At 44.2% G+C, this 18,485-nt stretch overlaps 1 protein-coding gene across 5 annotated transcripts in view; it reads right to left on the bottom strand.

Annotated features, from left to right (window-relative positions):
• CTNND2 (catenin delta 2) overlaps positions 1–18,485 on the bottom strand; it is a 902,904-nt gene that overhangs the window by 375,648 nt on the left and 508,771 nt on the right. For all 5 annotated transcript variants that reach the window (XM_059416913.1, XM_059416910.1, XM_059416915.1 and 2 more), the window contains one exon: positions 14,060–14,232. In XM_059416913.1, coding sequence (XP_059272896.1) covers positions 14,060–14,232 — 173 coding nt within the window. The remainder of the gene's footprint in view (positions 1–14,059; positions 14,233–18,485) is intronic.

Here is an 18,485-nt window from a genome sequence, read left to right on the forward strand (position 1 = left end):
AGGCCGGGGTTGGGGGGCACCTCGGGCGCTCGGCGGCACCGCGCGCGGGAGCGGGACGCAGGACAAGGCGGCCCCGCGACCTTCTCGCGCCCGGGCTCTTCCGCCAGGAGGGACCCCTGGCCGGCCCGGGCCGGCGACAGCGGCGCGGGAATCACGTCTGGGAGCGGGACAGTGTTCTAAGGCGTTTCTGGACTAGCAGAGGCATCGCAATAGGCACCTCAAGGTTTTAAAAGGCCACCCCTAGGGCCATGGGGATGTGCTTGAAGGCAGTCAGGATCCGCTCGTTCTGATGAGACTTCGAGGCGCCAAATCCCCCGCCCCACCCCCACGGTCATGTCTCTGGATACAGTGTCGACCTCCAAAATGGGCTAAGTTGCATACTTATCTGGAGAACATCAAGAATAACCTACTTCCCAGAGTTTATTCTGTTGCTATTGTCGTGGTGATTCTTCTTTTTGGACCAGAAAGGTTAAAAGGAGGGAAAAATACCAAGTGAAAATAAATACCCTTGGTCTTAAATTATTAAAAAAAAAAAAAAAAAAGGCATTTCTAGAGGAATCAGAGCAATTGCAAAATAAAAGACTAAAAAAGCTTCCCTTTTCTAGATTTTAACGGTGGGCAACAAATCTTTCGGCATCTCTCTCTCTCTCTCTCTAGCTGGCTTTTAAGAGCCCCCTGCAGCTGTGTCTTCAAACTGAAAGCCAGTTGCCTCTCATTTATTTACAAGAACACAAAAGACAAGAAGGGCTGGGGTGGACTGGAGAGGCGGCTGGAGGGGAAAGCACTTTTCCTTGAATCTTGTCCAGAGACAAATTTGCATCCGAATGAAAACACTGCTTTGTCAGCCACTCCTGGGCAGGAGGTCTGGGGTCTTCCAGGCTTTCCCGGAGGAGCAGAAAGGTTTTTGAGAGCAGGCTGGTGTGAAAAGCGGGTAGGATTGGGCGCTGAGAGAGAGAAACTGGGAAGGAAGGTTTTGAAATTAGGGGTGGGAACGGAGTGGGAAGGAGGCAGTGGGTCAGGTGGCGGGAAGGGGGCGAGAGACGCAACAGATGCCGTCCATTACAAGTTTCAGCGCTGCCTCTCCGCCCGTTTTGGAATGACCATTGGCAAACGAACAGCCTGGGCACCGCCATCAGCACACACAGCGCATTCCAAATGTTATCTGGATGTCTGGTTCATGGGAAGATCCAAGGGAGTTAGTCGAGTAAAATAAAAATCCTTTATTAAGGGCAGTGGGATAAGAGGAGGTAGAGTGTCGAAAGGCTGTGCGTGTGCATGTTGTATGCATTGTATGGGACATGTGTATTCTACCTATTTGTGTATATTTTATATAAGTGCACTGACAAAGATTTTCTCTAGTCATGCTCCTTTGAACTCTCTACTCCATTAGCCCCTGGTTTGGGGAGTTTCTGTGCTCATCTCTGAGTTACCTGGTTTTAGCAAGAATCCCGCTGAGTCGGTTTACCCAGAGGCCCCTGTGTTCTGCTGGGGGATCACCCTGCAGGTCCCACCTGGTTCCTCGTGCCCCCTCCACCCGCCCCAACTATCAGGTGCCTTCTCAGCAAGAATCCTGTGACACAGATTTAATCAGAGCCCCCTGCCCAGATGTTTCCTCTTAGCAATTTTCTCCCTATTGGTTCTACCCTGCCCCTTGGCCACAAATCCCACTTTTCCTTGTTGAAGTAAGGATAGAGCCTAGTTCATTACTGAGGTCTCTTTTCTTCTACTAGGGATTTTTTTTTCCCCCTGAATAAAATCTGTGTTCACCACTTTACTGTCCAGCTCTAGTTTCCCTTTAACACCACTGAAGCAATTAGTTTGAATTTAACATTAGGAGTGAAAGGAAAATGGAAATACCAAAGCTTTGTTCACTAAGGTGTCTCCAGACACTACAATAAGGCCTGATTCATGGTAGAGGTACCACGGATATTTGCAGAATAAAGGAACAGTTAATAAGGCCGGTCCCAAGTCTTTGGCAATGGGGCTGGGTTTATGTGAGGATTATATGGGTGGAGAAGCTTGATAGAACCTGTGAGCTCCTCCTGAGCCCTGAGATATCTTCTGGCATCTGCCAGAGTCGTCAGAAGGGAGCTGCTTACTTCCAATGCTGCTTCCACCCCAGTAGAAGTTCTGAGCAAGAAATGCACAGGCCAGGCTTCTCGAACCTGACTGTGTATTATCATGAGTGGGGAGCTTTTTAAAAAAAATCTCAGTATCCAAGATATACCTTAGCCATTTACTCAATCTCTGGAGGTGGGACTCAGCAGCAGGCTTTTAGGAAGCTCTCCAGGTGATTCCCATGTGCAACCACATAGGCGAACAAGTTCTCCCTAGAGCACTGGTTTTCCGAATGTGGTCCCACCACCGTCAGCACCAGGCCACCCTAACTGAATCGGAGGCTCTGGGACAGGGGCCCAAGGGCTGTTTTAACAATTCTGAAGGTGGTTGCTAGTTTAAAGCCCCGGTCTAGAAGATCTAGATCTGATGCAGGGGTCTGGAGCGAGCCCGAGAGCCTGAGTTTCTAACAACCTCCCCAGGGAGGCGGATGTGGGTGACGGAGAACCACCACTATAGCAACAGACAGGGATCTTCTTCCTTCACTTTTTTCCTGAGAACCACCACTATAGCAACAGACAGGGATCTTCTTCCTTCACTTTTTTCCTGAAGCTCTCCTGGGGCCTGAGCTACATTCCGCTGTGCAAAACCCAGCTGACAAGTTGCAGAAAAGCCTACGATAGGAAGTTTCTCTAAACCTTTCCCGCAGGAGCAGAAGGAGGAGAGAGAACCCCAGAGGCTCTAAGGAGAGTCCCCTGCTTATAACGGGACAAACACTTTGTGTTAATGGCTTGGAAATGGACCATTCATGATAACCCTATGTGACATTAATGATGCCATTACCAAGTTGCATGATTTCTAATACAACAAATACTAAAGTATACTTATTAGTATGTGTATCAGTATACAAATACTAAACTATATACTAAAGTATATATATATATAATATAAATTAAAGCAATGCCATGTAGAACTCTAAGATTTAAACATTAGAATGATGGGGGTCCTAGGAAAACCGCTGAACAACCTTGGCACACATTTAATTTCCCTTTCAGTCTGTTAGAACACTTAGTCTCAGGAGCGCTAAATGCTAAATATTATTGTCTCCAAAGAGTCCTCAATAGCCCCCAGTGCTGTGGAAGTTTTGAGAACTGCCATATCGGCTCCCGGTATTTTGACAGGCTCTAGCAGCCAGTTCAGAAATCTTTTAAATATTGTAGGATCTTGGTGACATTTTGCCATTTTTTACATGAAAAAAATTAAGACACAAGAAATAAAAATTTTTACAAGCTCTTTAAGATTGTTCGAAGTGTTTTATATCTGCACTGCCCAGTATGGTAGCCAGTAGACACAGGACCCTACTGGGTACTTAAAATGGCATTGGATTTTAACACATATTTTAATTAATTTGAACTTCAATAGCGGCTGGGCCACCTTACTGGACTGTCATATAAGCTCCTTTGCTGTTTATAGTAAATAACATAGGGGTGTTAGGCTCCCTTCGGATGGAGTCATAAAGGCCCAGGAACTATTCTTTGGTTACAAAGAGAATTCTGTTATTACTGCTTCAGTTGGACAAAAGGAGTACTCTTTTGGGAGCTTGTTTCCACTCTCGTGTTTGTTTTGTTCCATTATGTAATTTTATTTAGCAACTCTTAACTAGTTAAGGATACAAAATCCATGCCTCAGTCCTAGGCTTATTACTACCTAGGTCATTGGGTTAAAAAGAATATAAACAGATTTTAACATGGATAAAATGTCACCCACTTTACTGTCATAGAAGCTCAATTCTACCTTAAAAGTATGTTAACACTGTAAAACTGTAAGTCTAATTTTAAAGGTAGAGTTCCAAAACTTAAACAAAACAAAACAAAACAAAAACAACAACATCAACCAAAAACTAATTACTATATACCTTCTTCCCTAAGGATATCTGGCAATGCAATAAGAAGTGAAATAATCTTTTTATGATGGGACCCTTAAAATAATATAAAAATTCCTACATATTTGGAGCAGATCACCCCCTAATACTCTTGTCCTTTGAGAAGGACAATTTCTTTTTTTTTTTTTTTTAAGATTTTATTTATTTATTTGACAGACAGAGATCACAAGTAGGCAGAGAGGCAGGCAGAGAGAGAAGGAAGCAGGCTCCATGCCGAGCAGAGAGCCCGATGCGGGGCTCGATCCCAGGACCCTGAGATCATGACCTGGGCGGAAGGCAGAGGCTTAAACCACTGAGCCACCCAGATGCCCTGAGAAGGACAATTTCTGTTGGTATTTTCATTCTCAGCTCTGTGAACAGACCCACACAAAGGGCTACTTTGTTTTTCCTACCCCCTCCAAAATGGGACACTCACCTATGTGAAATTAACAAGGAAGTAGAACATTGTCAAGTAAACACTTTGATTAAATAGTTTCCAATAGGCTGACTTTGGTATAAGCTAAATGTCTTTACTTCCTTACTTCTCATTGTAGAAATTTATCAAGAGAAAAAAGAAACATTCTAGTTCCAATGGATACTTTATATATATTATATCTCAAGTAAAAAAAAAAAGAAAAAAAAGTAGGGATTTTTAAAAAAATGAGACATGAAGGGAGCACCTGGGTGGCTCAGTCGTTAAGTGCCTGCCTTCAGCTCAGGTTACAATTCCAGGGTCCTGGGAGCCCAGGACCTACACTGGGCTCCCTGCTCAGCGGGAAGCCTGTTTCGTCCTCTCCCATTCCCCATGCTGTGCTCCCACTCACTGTCTCTCTCTGTCAAATAAATAAAAATCTTTTTAAAAAAAGGAGACATGAACAATACATATAGCTTATCAAAGCTCTTATAAATTAGATATTTCATTTGCCTAAAATTTTACATATAAGTTTTAGTTGGGGCAGATCCAGAACACAGTACAATTGTGATATGTCATGATTTGTACAGAATAATTTCAGGCCTACAATTATGACACTGTTCTTTTCTGGAAGTCTGAGCCCCTGAAAATACGGCGGTCTTGGACCAGAACGTGGCTTTGGTCTCAACACCAAGCACAGTTGCTTCCTCATCCCTTCACACTTTATCTTCTGTCCAGAGATGGGCATGGAGCGACATGGGGGGGAAAAATGCCCCAAACTCAGAAACTTAATGTTCATTCTTTGGAGACCTGAGAGTGACAAAAACAAACAGACACAAAAACAACAACTAACAAACAAAACCAACCCACAAAAACAAAAACAAACCCAAAAAAACAACACAAAAAACACCACAACTCAATGAAGGCCTGCTATGCTGCAGCCAGTTAACAAAAGACTTGACAGCTCAGGCTGTCTCGGGAACCTTGACTTTAGATCATGAGTAAGCCGTGCCACCGTGGTAAGCACCACATTTTATAAAGCAAGTCCATGATTTATGGGCAGCCCTAGTGAAGATGCCTTTAGACCTGCCAAGTTTCCCAGAATTGTCAGCAAGGCCCCCAACCCTGGGTCAGGAGGAATATTTGCCCAGAATGCCAGGCAGCCAGGCCCACGCTGTCAGGAATGGGCAACGGGACACCCTGTCCTGAGGCTTCCCCGAGGGAGCCTGATGACGTGGGGTCAGCTGTCTGTTCCCCTCCACTGTCTCATCGTTTTCATATTCCTGGGATTATCATCAGACGGGTGAGCCTAGTCATTCCTGGCGCAGAGATTGCTGGTTGTGGAGGCTAAGGAGGTCCTGGGCAAAAACAATGCCACGAGAGGCAAAGCCAGAAAGCGCATTTCCAAGGAAGGCAGAGGCAACAGGGCGAGTCCGGCCAGGCGTGGAAGAGCAGCGACTGGGGAGCTGACACTGATTGGGTGAGCAAGGGGCTGGGCAGCTGTCTCCGGGAATGCAACTAAGAAAATAAAAGAGAAGACTGGAGAATATTTGTCCGATGAGTTAAGAAGCCTGATAGTACTTAACTACTGAAAAACTGGATGTGGTTTTAAGATGACATCTTTGAAGAAATACATTTCTAAACCAGGACAAGCTGGTAACCTGATTTAGAAATACTGGCTACATGCTGTTGGTTAAAACATCTGAGAGCATATAGAACTTTCTTAGAGTGAGTCTGCACACTCAGGGGGACAGAGTCCTTTATTCTGACAACTTGGAAATGAAGAGAAATCACGCCTCCAAATGCCAAACAGTCTCATTTAGGTATTGTCTGAAATGCTCCTATAACACAACACAATCAAAATGGATCTACATTCTCAGGTAAGTTTTGTGCCCTTGAACTCACCCTCTGGGATGAAATGTACTTGCGTGAACACTACAATCATTGCCCACCCCCCACTCCCCTGTTTTGGTATCTTCTCTTTTGAAATTAACTTTAAAAGGAATGCCACTCTTTAAAATAAGTCCCAAGGTAGAAAATCCTTACGCCGTGAGAAAGGTTTGATTTTGGAAATAGCCAAATAAAATCAAGAGCCTTGTCCAGCAATTTCCCCAAGGAGCACTGGTTTTGGGAAAAACTAACACGAAACACAAAGAGACAGCTTCCATTCACAGTTCAGGCCATCCCTGGAGTCATCAGTGCTGGATGAAGACAGAAGGGCAGGGTTTACCTGGCAGTGACCTTGTACTAGCACTGAAAGGTAGTGCCCAGAGCAAAGTAAACTTAATTGAAAAACCAAGGAGTCTGGATGGAATTCCTTCCCCAGAAGAGAACAATTCAATTAAAAGGGCCATAAGCGCTATAATCTTTGAGATAAAAATGGAGACCACTCGCACTGCTTTCTTTTCAGACGAGGCTCCCACAATTAGAGAGAGAGTGGGAGGGCGCAGAGGCACTTGCAAACCTCTCAGCCCTTCACTGCAGTGAGGAGGAGGTAACAGCGCACCTATTTTCTCAGGGTTTCCCAGTCACTAGTACAAACCGGGTGGTTCCGATTTTTACATCCTGGGGGATGGTTTTTCCTACCCTGTGCCCTCCCTTTAATAAAGGTATGATTAGGGTTGTTATCAATAAATATTCAGAAGATGATGTCCTATGGCCATTAAAAGGCTCTACCAATGGAGGGGCGCCTGGGTGGTTCGGTAGGTTAAGTGTCTGACTCTTGATTTCGGCTCAGGTCACGGTCTCAGGGTCCTGGGGTGGGGTCCGGGGGGGGGTCCCTGCTCAGTGGGGGGTCTCCTTGAGATTCTCTCTCTTCCTCTCCCTCTGCTCCTCCTGCCCCTGCTCACAAGCTCCCGCAGCAAATAAATAAATCCTTCTAAAAAAAAAAAAAAAAAGCCTCTACCAATGGAAAAAACAAACAGACAAAAACAGGGACATGTCTTATATAAATTTATCTTAAAGAATATATAAGGAGGGATTTCTGGGTGGCAACTTTTTCTAAAAAACCAAATAAGCCTTGGCAAAAATATACTACAGAAAATTTTTATTTCAGCTAGAGGTTCATTCAGTATTTGCTTTAAGAAGCCAAATATTTGCTTAGAGGAAGAACTGCTCTAGTACAATAAACACATACCCTCCCTGCCATGAGAGATGTTTCAATTACTGAAGCCAGATTACAGATATTTATACTGAAAGCAGGAAATGGAGGGGGAGGATTTTAAAGCAGAGTAATGAGGAAGGATTTCTTTCTTCTTCTTCTTTTTTTAAGATTATTTATTTACTTATTTGACAGAGATCACAAGTAGGCAGAGGCAGGCAGAGAGAGAGGAAAGGAAGCAGGCTCCCTGCCGAGCAGAGAGCCCAATGCGGGACTTGATCCCAGGACCCTGAGATCATGATCTGAGCCGACGGCAGAGGCTTTAACCCACTGAGCTACCCAGGCGCCCCAGAAAGGATTTCTAATAGTGGTCATCTGAAAACTATCTTAAAAACAAAGGAACTGCCCATTTCCCATAAACATGCTAAGAAAACTATACAAAATGGCATGATTTCTCCTCTGAATGCTTGGTACAGTATATATTCTATACTAAATACGTTCCTGTGATTTTGTGTTTTCCAAGTTCACTGGTGACTTCACTGCTCCTAAATATTAACAAACAACAACTTCGCTCATAATTAAGCAAACCAGAGCGCTGTCACCCCACATGTCTGTATGACCCTTTCCATTCAACGGCCAATACAGAGATGTTTATTGGGGATTTGTTCCTCCTTTGCACCATGTGGATCTCTGTCCACCAAGCCACCATCCACAGAACTCTCCATCACCTTGACCTTCACAATGACCTGACACGAAACTGCACCACTTAAGTGATGATCCAAATTCAACGAACGCCCATCCATGAGCACCAGGGAGCAGACGATGTATTTATAATGATGATATAGTTTAAATGAGCACTTTTAAGACATAAAAGTCAATGCCACATTCAAAAAGTAGGCCAGATCAAAAAGAAACGGCAAAGTTCCTTCTAAAAAAGTTTACCGCTTTTGTAGGCTCACCACTGTTATCCAGTTTTATTTTGCAAAATTATCATATAATTCTTCATTTCTGGTAACAAGCAGGCATCTTCTGGGATTATAAATGTGCACACACTTACTTTCATTCTGCTGAAGGACATGAGAGTGGTTTTAAAATCTGTAGGCTCCCTACAGGCGCTCCCTTTCGTATCTCTCACGTATTTGGTTTTTTTGCGGGAAGAAGTGCCTGTGAGACTACCGCATGTGTGCACAGGGGGAGAGACCAGCGTTTCTCGAGGGACTCCTCTATGCCTAAAGTCTTGTATTCGGCATTTCATACAACCCTTGGAAATGGTATGTGAGCAGAAGCAGGCAGGGCTGGAGAGGGGCCGGCTTCTCGGTCTGCTCCCCGCCCCCCACCTCTGCGGCGGGAAATTACAGAATAAGGCTGGCGCTGGAGGAGCCTGATGAGCACTTGGGGAACCCCGGGCCAGTTATTTGCCACGTGGAGATCAGCTGGGTCTGCTTTCTGCTCCTGCATCGAGGCCATCTGAGGGGAAGAAACCCCGATGTGACTAAGTTTAGGACGTTACCTCCGCTAGAACAGAATGATGCTTTCAACTCCCAAGTCAGGCCATGCTGCGCCTCCTCCAGGAAAAGACAAGACCCTCACAATAACCCACAGGGAGTCCCATCCCTTCGAAAACTCCTGCGCCCAACTTTAGCCACCTTGGCCTCCTTGCAAAATGTTCTGTCAGGGGCGCCTGGGTGGCTCAGTGGGGTAAAGCCTCTGCCTTCGGCTCAGGTCATGATCTCAGGGTCCTGGGATCGAGCCCTGCTCTCTGCTCAGCGGGGAGCCTGCTTCCTCCTCTCTCTCTGTGCCTGCCTCTCTGCCTGCTTATGATCTCTGTCTGTCAAATAAATAAATAGAATCTTAAAAAAAAAAAATGTTCTGTCAACATGCCGGGCCACCTCATCCGGGAGCCGCTGCATTCGCTGTCCCCAGGACAGCCCCACACCCGCTGGTTGTCTCTCTGCCTTCAGCTCTTTCCCAGCTGTTACCTTCCGGACAAGGCCCCCCACGCCACACCCCGTCCCGCACCTTGGATCCTCCTTAGCCTGTTCTGCCTCATCTCCTCCTCAAAGACATCATCGCTTTCTGACGAGCTATGTAATTTACTTATTCCCGGGGTCGGTTTTCTGAGTTTCCATGGCTGCTGCTGGAATTAGGGTTCCTTGAGGGTGGGGACCGCGTCCCTTTTCTTGACTTCTTTATCCTGCACCCACGACAGCTCACGGTGTGCAACAAACACAGGGAGCGTCTTGGATACATTAAAGAATAACGCACAGAGGCACAGAACTACCTGGAAAAACAGCTCGCCTTTAATTGTGGGACCTCACAAGAGTCACAGAAAGGCCAAGGTTAACTTGGATGGAGAGAAGGAGGGGTGATCTGCACAGCGTATCTGAGGCTGGGGCACGGAGCTTGCAGGGTCGGGGAATGAATAACCATAAATTGTCTCATGTTACTTCCCCAAAAGGCTTTGGGGTCTGATGGGAAGAGTCTTACCTTCTGCATCTTCCGGCCCAATGTACTCAACTTAGAGTCTGAGGAGAATGTCTTTCAAGGATTTTAGTTTGGGTAACAGCAAAGAATTAATATTTTATTGCACCTTCTATGCCTCATAATTTTACCTGCGGACAGATATGATAGGGCAATTGGCCTCCTGTAGACCCTGGTGATAATTATTCCACAAATATTTATTATGTTGAATAAACTAGAGTATTTTTTAGTTGAAATTAGAATCTTTCAACATGCATGATACTCCTTTGAAATTGCATTCTGACATGATTTATGAGCCAGACAGAAAACCATTTGCTTTCCTTTAGAATTACACATATTTTTTAGACTAAAAATAAAATAAAAAAAGAAATATTTTTGTGTTGATTGATTATTGACCTTATTAACTTGGTCTGGCATCGGTTGGCAATAATTTGAATTTCCCTAGCCCTTTTGGCGCTTTCTAACTACAAGATATTCTAAAAATTAATCCAGCCTTGAAGAAATGACCTTTCACACCACTCCGAATATTGAAAAGAACATGTCACGGGGCTCAGCAAAACCACTGGAGTAGAGGGGTTCCACGATGATCTGAACAAAGGAGATGTTACCAGGATGGGAAGCGGCCTCCCTACTATCTAGGTACAATGCTAGATGCAGAAGAAACATACTGGTTTACTTGCTCAGCCCTTCTCTGACGTTATTGGGAAGTCACAGTGCCTATGGGGTGTTCCATAAAACGTGCCTTTCATCCAGCAGCACGTGAAAGCTAACAGTAAATCACGGTACCGACATCTACCACTTCGTAAAATAAACAGTATTTAGAACAGCCTCAATCCTGTTCATCGAGTGGATTGGAACAACCCCCCGCTTTAAAGGTTCAGACTTCTCCATCCCATCACCTGCCACGGTAAACGAACACACCAGTCACTCTCGCCTCGAACTTACGTTATCACCTTGAACGTGAACATTTATAGATGTCTCCAAACTATTAACTCTGATGCCTTCAAATACAGAGCTTTGATATCTTTACAACTTTGTTACACTTTCTGATTAAACTTTAAAACAGACTTTTAATGTGAGGCCCCATCCTGTCCTTCTGAGCCTCTACTGTTTTCTTCCCGTGTTAATTAGCGGATGACAGGATTGGCTCCAAGAAGAGCTCCTGCCACACGGAAGGAGATAAACCGCCATATTGCTTGCCCACGTTTATAGACCTGTTAATAGGTTTGAGCTGCTGACAAATTCAATTAAAATGGTCAATAGTAAAAAGGAAACCTATGAAACATGGCCAGAATCACTAGACTTCAACTCAGTCAAGATTTTGTGCCCATTTTCACTCCTGCTGCCGAAAAATGGCATGGGACAATGTCTCTACATGTGATGAGCCTGAGTCCCCCCATCTCTAAGGTGTAGAAGCTAATACGGCCCCGTTGTGGAGAATAAGAGGATGCATGTAAAACAGGCTACGTCTTCATGCTCAGTAAATGGTAGCTATTCATTGTATAAGAAAGCTTTGCTTTAACAGTCAGCCATACAGAGCTATGTATGAACCGAGCTTACAAGATGCTCACAGATGAGTTGGTAAGTTAACTGATTTTTCATTTTATATTGACATTTCTATTTTCCATGGTGCTCAGCTATGGGAATACAGATTTTTAAAATATTTGATTCAATGTTTTCCACTCAAATTACCAGAGTCTTAGATATTTATGGGGAAAAAAAAAAGAAGCTAAACATGAGTAATAAGTGAGTTCAAGATTTAAAAAAGTTTATTGTTTATTGTTTTACTACTTATATGTCTTAGAAGTTCTAGAACACTGGTAAAAGCCCAAATCATAGCTTTCAGAGGTTAATTTGAATATAAAATATTTATTTCTGCCTGTGGTCTGTTGGACCTAGAAGTATAGCCAGATACAAGGAGAAATGAAGGGCTATGACCCACTTGTGTGCTTCCAAAGAATTCAAAATCATGTATGTTCTGCCACTACCAGTATATCATGGTCAAAGAGTCCATATAGATGGGAAGAAAAATATTTCCTTTCAATAATGGGAGCTTTTGGGGTACCTGGGTGGCTCAGTGGGTTAAGTCTCTGCCTTCGGCTCAGGTCATGGTTTTGGGGTCCTGGGATCGAGCCCTGCATCGGGCTCTCTGCTCAGCGGGGAGCCTGCTTCCCTCTCTCTCTCTCTCTCTCTGCCTGCCTCTCTGCCTACTTGTGCTCTCTCTCTCTCTCTCTGTCAAATAAATAAATAATAAAAATCTTTAAAAAAAGGGAGCTTTTGAGAAAAAAGAATATAAACCTACAGAATGAAATCATACAGCTTCCATTTCATCTTTTAATAAAATAGATTGAAAAAAATCTGATGGTATTTCCTATGCTAATAACACCCGATATTTCAAACATCATATAGTGTTCTGTCAAGAAGCAATAAAGACTATTTTGTGTTTATGATAAATGCATGTTTACTTGTACCTACAATTTTTTTCTAATAAATTAAAAACCAGTTTTGGGTATTCCCTCACATACCCTTTCACATTTCTTTCAGGGAGGTAGAACGGACCAGTGCTTTTAAAGAACAGTGATCCTGGATCTGGGAAACAGTAGAGATCCAGGGGCCGCCTCTGTGTATGTGACCTGCCCTCGTGACTTGGGGACCATCGCTCTCCAGCCCCACACACCTCCATTCTCCATCCAAACAGATGCATCACCTGAGCCAGGGCCCATACTGGACCACAACAAGGGATCAGGCCATTCTGCTCCATGGAATGTATTATTTACCACTCCCTTTTAGTCACATACCCGATGGCTTGGGATCACAGGAAGATAAGAGTTAGAATACCACAGATGGACAAGAGTGTTGCTTGAAGAAGGTGCTCAGGTTTTTAGTACCTTGCTGAGGCAAACATTTAATAATTGAAATGCACTGAGACCTTTCAGTGTCTGCTTCACTTGTGCTCATGTCACCTAAACTAAGCATCTCCCGGTGACTGAGTGAGCTATGCCATTCCTAGCTCATCTTACCGCCTACCTGTCTGCAGACATTTCTTAGGGGCCATGGAGAGGGCCAGGGGCTGCTGATAAAGGATCAAAACAGCCCTGCCCTCAAGTAGCTTTTAGTTTAGTTGGAAAGATTCTTGGATGCCTAGTCACAATAAACTGGTGACAGAGACGGGTGGGTCTGGTTGTTCTAGGAGCCCGGACGGGGAGAGAGGCTGGGGCAGGGTTCCCGGGAGAGGGATTATGCATTAATGCAGAAAGTATGAAATGCAGCTCATTAGCTGGAAGGGATACTTTCAGGGTTGTGGGTTCTTCATCCCAGGAGCAAAAATGCAGAGATTAAAGTAAATTTAAAATAGCTGAAAAAACAACATAGCCCGCCGATCAATATATTAATTCTGGTGGGTCGATCCAATACAGCCTGAGTGCCCAAATTAGCATGCAAACAACATTTACATCTTTCTTGAAAAAAAAATTCGGGTTCGTAGCTACTTCTTTTCACCAAGATCTGATCTCAACGGCACCTGATAAATCTGTGTTCCGAAACCACAGGAGTAAGGGCACAATGCCAGGAACATTTCAAAATCCCACTCGGCAAAGGGTAACAACTTCTAAACCCCTATCAGTTATCTTCAGAAGAGTTCTGCATACTTGATTAGCCATTAATACCATGGTCTTTGATGCGACGAGGCCCCCCAAATTATGTCATGCTTATTATTTTATTTTATTTTTCCAGGAGAAAAAACTTTGTTCCCGGTGCCCTCACAAACTCATAATGCACGTTGTCGTTAAGCCACGCAGAGACACAGAAACAGTAACCAGACACACATTCACGGAGATCCGTAGGTACAAGGTGGTGCAGCGCTAGCGATTCACAGAAACTCCTCGAGAAAAGATCTACAATTCAGTGTTACTCGATCAGCTTATTTTATTATTCATTTCCTTCACTCACAGCCCTGAAGGCATCTCTCCTAAGTTCCAAGTTCCGGGGCATGCCTAAGAAAGGCAGGAGGGAACCCCCGCCGGCTCGCAGCAGCCCCTGCTCCCCCACCGGCTCCCTCGGAGCCCACGGACACCCCCATCCACACACGTACCTGGCTGAAGGTCTGGCCCGCACCTCGGGCTTGCGTGCTGCGGGCGGGGAGCTGCGAAGGGGCTGTCTCACTCAGGGCCAGGGTCTGGTTGCTATGGTAGCTGGCCGGATACTGGAAGGACCCTTCAGGTTTGGAATTGAGCTGAAGTGCACTCTGGGAGAGCAGGCTGGGCCCTGCATTGAAAGTCATTTAGAGCAGTAAGTGACAGCCTCAGTGAAGCAGAAATGACATGTATTATTTATTGAGAGTAGCCTAGAATTATCACACGCACACGATTCCAGCCATCTATGCTTTGAATTCTGAGAACTAAAATGACCATATAATTTGACTCCGGCTCTTAAATGAGATTTTTTTTTGGCGGTTTAAAAGTTCTCAAAAAGAGTAGATTTTTTTTTTTCCCCCAAATGATCTCATCCTGACCTACATAGAGACATTTCTTTTGAGACAAATTGGTTAATCCCAGTAGTTATTTCTGGATTACACAGTATCAGAAACATTTGAAATAATTCCAAAGTATATCTTTTGGTTCACATTAATTGTATTAATATAATTATATCTCCTACTTAATTATCAGGATGCTAAAACACGCGAAACCTTCCCACCGGTGGCAGATTGTATTGTATAGTGATGTAATACCTCAGTGCCTGAAGGGTACACAGTGTTTAAAATATTAATAGGTCTTCAAACAATGGAGAATTCACCCTGATTTCACATGATATCTGACGGCTGGTTATCTTTGCCATCACAGCAGTGCACAGTAGGAGAACAATGAGAAGATACAGTGTTAAAGCTGGTGCTGTTAATGTGAGTGACGGAGAAATGATATCCAGTGCCTGGCCGTACTATTTAATTATGTTGTTTAAGAGGCTGTGCTGTATCTTCTTCCATTCTGTTTAGATGGGATCCTCACAAAAGTTTGCCCATTGTCTTTTTAAGCAAATTTCTTTAATTTCATTTCCTACTCACTATGGGGGTTCAGAGAAGGAGGAAGCGTGTCTGCACTTGCTATATCCCCTTGTGTGGCTGGAGAGGGGTCTGGGGCGAGTACAGGGAGTTGGGCAGGAAGGACTCGGCAACCCAAGTTTCTCGTGCTCTCTTAACCAGAGTGAGGCCGCTTCTTTTTTGAAAGAGCATAATTATATACACATAGACTATTGTATAATCATTAGCCCATCCTTAATTTCCCTTGTTGGCTGGGAACCAGAGTATCATTAGACCATAGTATTATTTCTAACCAATGTGGGCAAATTTCAAGTTCCTTACGTCTTTCTTCTCAAGACTATAACAAGGCTTTCTTTCCAATGAGACCACAGACTCAACATGCAATAGCCCTTTCCTTTTTTATATTAAAATAAGGCGTCTTCCTTAAAAAGCATCAGTTCCTGTAGCCATGGCCATTTAAGAACTTCCCCCACCTTCCCTCTAATTCCCTGGTGAGGCTTCTGAACAACGCAAACATACATTCTCACCATTAGATACTGAATAATAAGCCAATTAACCAATACAGGTAAGACCGGGTATTTTGAAATCTGGAAAAAACTCAAGCAAGGATATAAAAATGTTCCCATCCAGTCCCAGTTTCATCATGAAGAGCATAACAAAAGTACAATTGCAATCCTTTTTCGTGTAATTTAGAAAATAGAGTCCGAAGCAAACAGTATATAACAGATGGTGAAGTTTGCAATAGCCTGCAAAAAATCATTGAATCCATACTGATAGTATTATAGGCCTAATCACCAGAAATACGACGTCATTATGAGGAGTGCAGTCAAAGTTCCATTGTGGTTGCCAGAACATATTGTCCCCACTGCTGCTGGGGAAACTTCGAGGTGCAGAGACAGAGTCAAGAGACCCAGGCGAGGGCCAGGCTGAGGGAGAGGAGAGCCTGTGTGAGGAAGAGGAGCCGGGGGGACGTGGGCAGGGCCAGAGGGGGACACTGCCAGGAGGAGGGAGAAGAGGGAGGTACTGGGGAACCAGGAACAAACTGTGGCCAAAGACCTTCCCCTTGGTCGCTACCCTCCTGAAGATCACAGCCCGGTGGAGGCGAGTGGGCTCTCCTGAAAGAGCCAAGGCCCTTTAAAGTCACGGGTCACCACTCTACCTGACAATGGGCAGCTTCCCACTGAGACTTCCTTTGGCTGCTTCTTTCCCCTCCGAGGTGATGGCCTTCCCTGGCCATGCCCCCTCCCCTGTGACAGCACATCTCCAGGGTGGTGAAAGTTCAAACCGATTCAACAGTGCACAGAACTTTGGAAATGTCAGTAAAATGAAATCAAATAAAGCAAAATCTTTGGTTTCTTCTAAATAGTTGGACATAATATTTTAAGAAAACATTTACTTTGATAAATAAATATTAATAATTAATAATCAACATATTATATAATTATATATTATGGATAATGTATTATGTATAAGTAATATAAATATTTATTTATTTATTTGAAAGAGAACAAAAGAAAGAGCGAGAGCATGTGCCTACAGAAGCAGTGAGGAGGGACAGAGAGGGAGAAGCAGGCTCCCCGATGAGCAGAGAGCCTGACGTAGGACTCCATCCCAGGGCCCCAGGATCATGACCTGAGCGGAAGGCAGATGCTTAACCAACTGAGCCACCCAGGCGCCCCAGTAATGGGACATAATCTATAAAGCAAGAGAACCATGAGTCCTGGTTATTTGTCTTTTAAGAAGACTCTATGTCTTTGCTCTGATGAACTTTCTAGCCTCTGTAGTTAGGAAGTCCAACAATTTTGTAAATTCCAACTAGATTCATAAAATTATCACGAAACCTGCAAATGCTTTCCATGCAGGACCTTAAAGTGGCAATTTAAAGTCCCTTTCAAGGGCATTTCAATTAAAAAGGCGATTTATGTGCTCCTGAAACATACACCATGAAATAATCAGGTCGGCTCATCTTTTACAGACTCAGTCGTGTATTTGATCCATACTCAATGAAAACAAGCCGAGAGTCTCTATCTCATTACTTCGTTCACACATCTCAAGCATGAGACCTAGATGCAGTCTGACACAGGTAATTGCAACAATGAGCGATGTATCATAATATTACAGCACTGACATGTCACCCGGCAAGGGCGAAACCGTCAGGACAACAGCCGAAACAGTGTGTGTCTTTTCGAATGATTTCCATTGCTCACTAGGGTTTCAGATGAACAGCATTTATTCATTCCAATTTTAGAGAGCAAAGCTATGTGAGAATATGAAAAAGGTTAAAATTATAGGATAATCCTTAATTACTTTATAATGGAAGTCAAATTTACATATAACTAACTCTTGATGACCTTTATTAACATTACTGTGCATTGAGGTAGAAAATACAAATTTTCCAGAGGTTTCAAAAGCACTTACAGTCTTGGGCTTTAAATTATGGGGTTTTTTTTTCCCCCTCTCTGGAACTTTTGACTTTCCATCAAATCTTGGCTAGAGGCTTGGGCCAGAGGTAATATCAGACCACAGTCGTGAGGAGACGAAGTGTATCTCCTGGGGGACGAGGGTGGTGGAAGAGGGTTTTTTAAGTTGCGGAGAGAAGAGCCTGGGCTTTCAGATTCCGTGTAGGGAAACTGAATGTTGCCTTTGGTGTAATTAATTGTTCCAGAAGAAACCTGAACTGTGAGCAGCAGTGGATCACCACGTTCTACCACGGCACCGAAAGCAAGTTACCCTCTGGTGTGAGTACGCCTCCGGGCGCTGCCTGTGATCTCTGCTCATTCTGGACCCTCCCCATTATGGGACAGTCCTCAAAGCTGAGCCCAGGGATCTGCTCGATAGGACTCAGTCCAAGGGCACCAGGAAGAAGAGACGAAACAATTGTCCGATAAACAGATAAAATTTAAGACAATACGTGTCCTTGATCTGATCAAGACACAATAGTTCCAGCTGGACAGAGAGGAGAATGTCGAAGGGCATGACAGAGTCGAGGGGCATAAAACAAGCCAGGGACCCCAGGAAGATACCTGCGGCCATGTCTCTTTTGTGTAATGTCAGTATCTCCATAATATCTCAGTGTCTCCAACATCATCAATTGACTAGAAACCACAGAGCAACTTGTAAAAAAAAAAAAATTCTCCTTGAGTCATTTTCATGATTTCTCAGAAATGCAAAGATTAGCGTGGAGAGGCTGAGTGGTTGGTCAGCCAGGGTCATACACTTGGAAAAAATGAAAATGAGGCTCGAATCCTCATCTGCTCTCCCCAAGTCCAGGAGTAGCTGCTGTTTGCCATCCAAGCAGCATTAAGTCCTAGACACAGACCGATACTTTAAGGTTGAAAAATACTCCCCTAAAGAGAAGCGAATTTGTTTACAGGAGAAATCTTCATGTCCCAGGCTGCGGTACTTCTCCAGTGAACCTCTCCTTAGAGACTCTGGTTGTTGGCTGGGGAAGCTGGCTGTCCACCATCAGTGGGACAGAGGTCAC

This window comes from Mustela nigripes, chromosome 12, assembly GCF_022355385.1.
Source record: "Mustela nigripes isolate SB6536 chromosome 12, MUSNIG.SB6536, whole genome shotgun sequence".
Classification (NCBI taxonomy): domain Eukaryota; kingdom Metazoa; phylum Chordata; class Mammalia; order Carnivora; family Mustelidae; genus Mustela; species Mustela nigripes.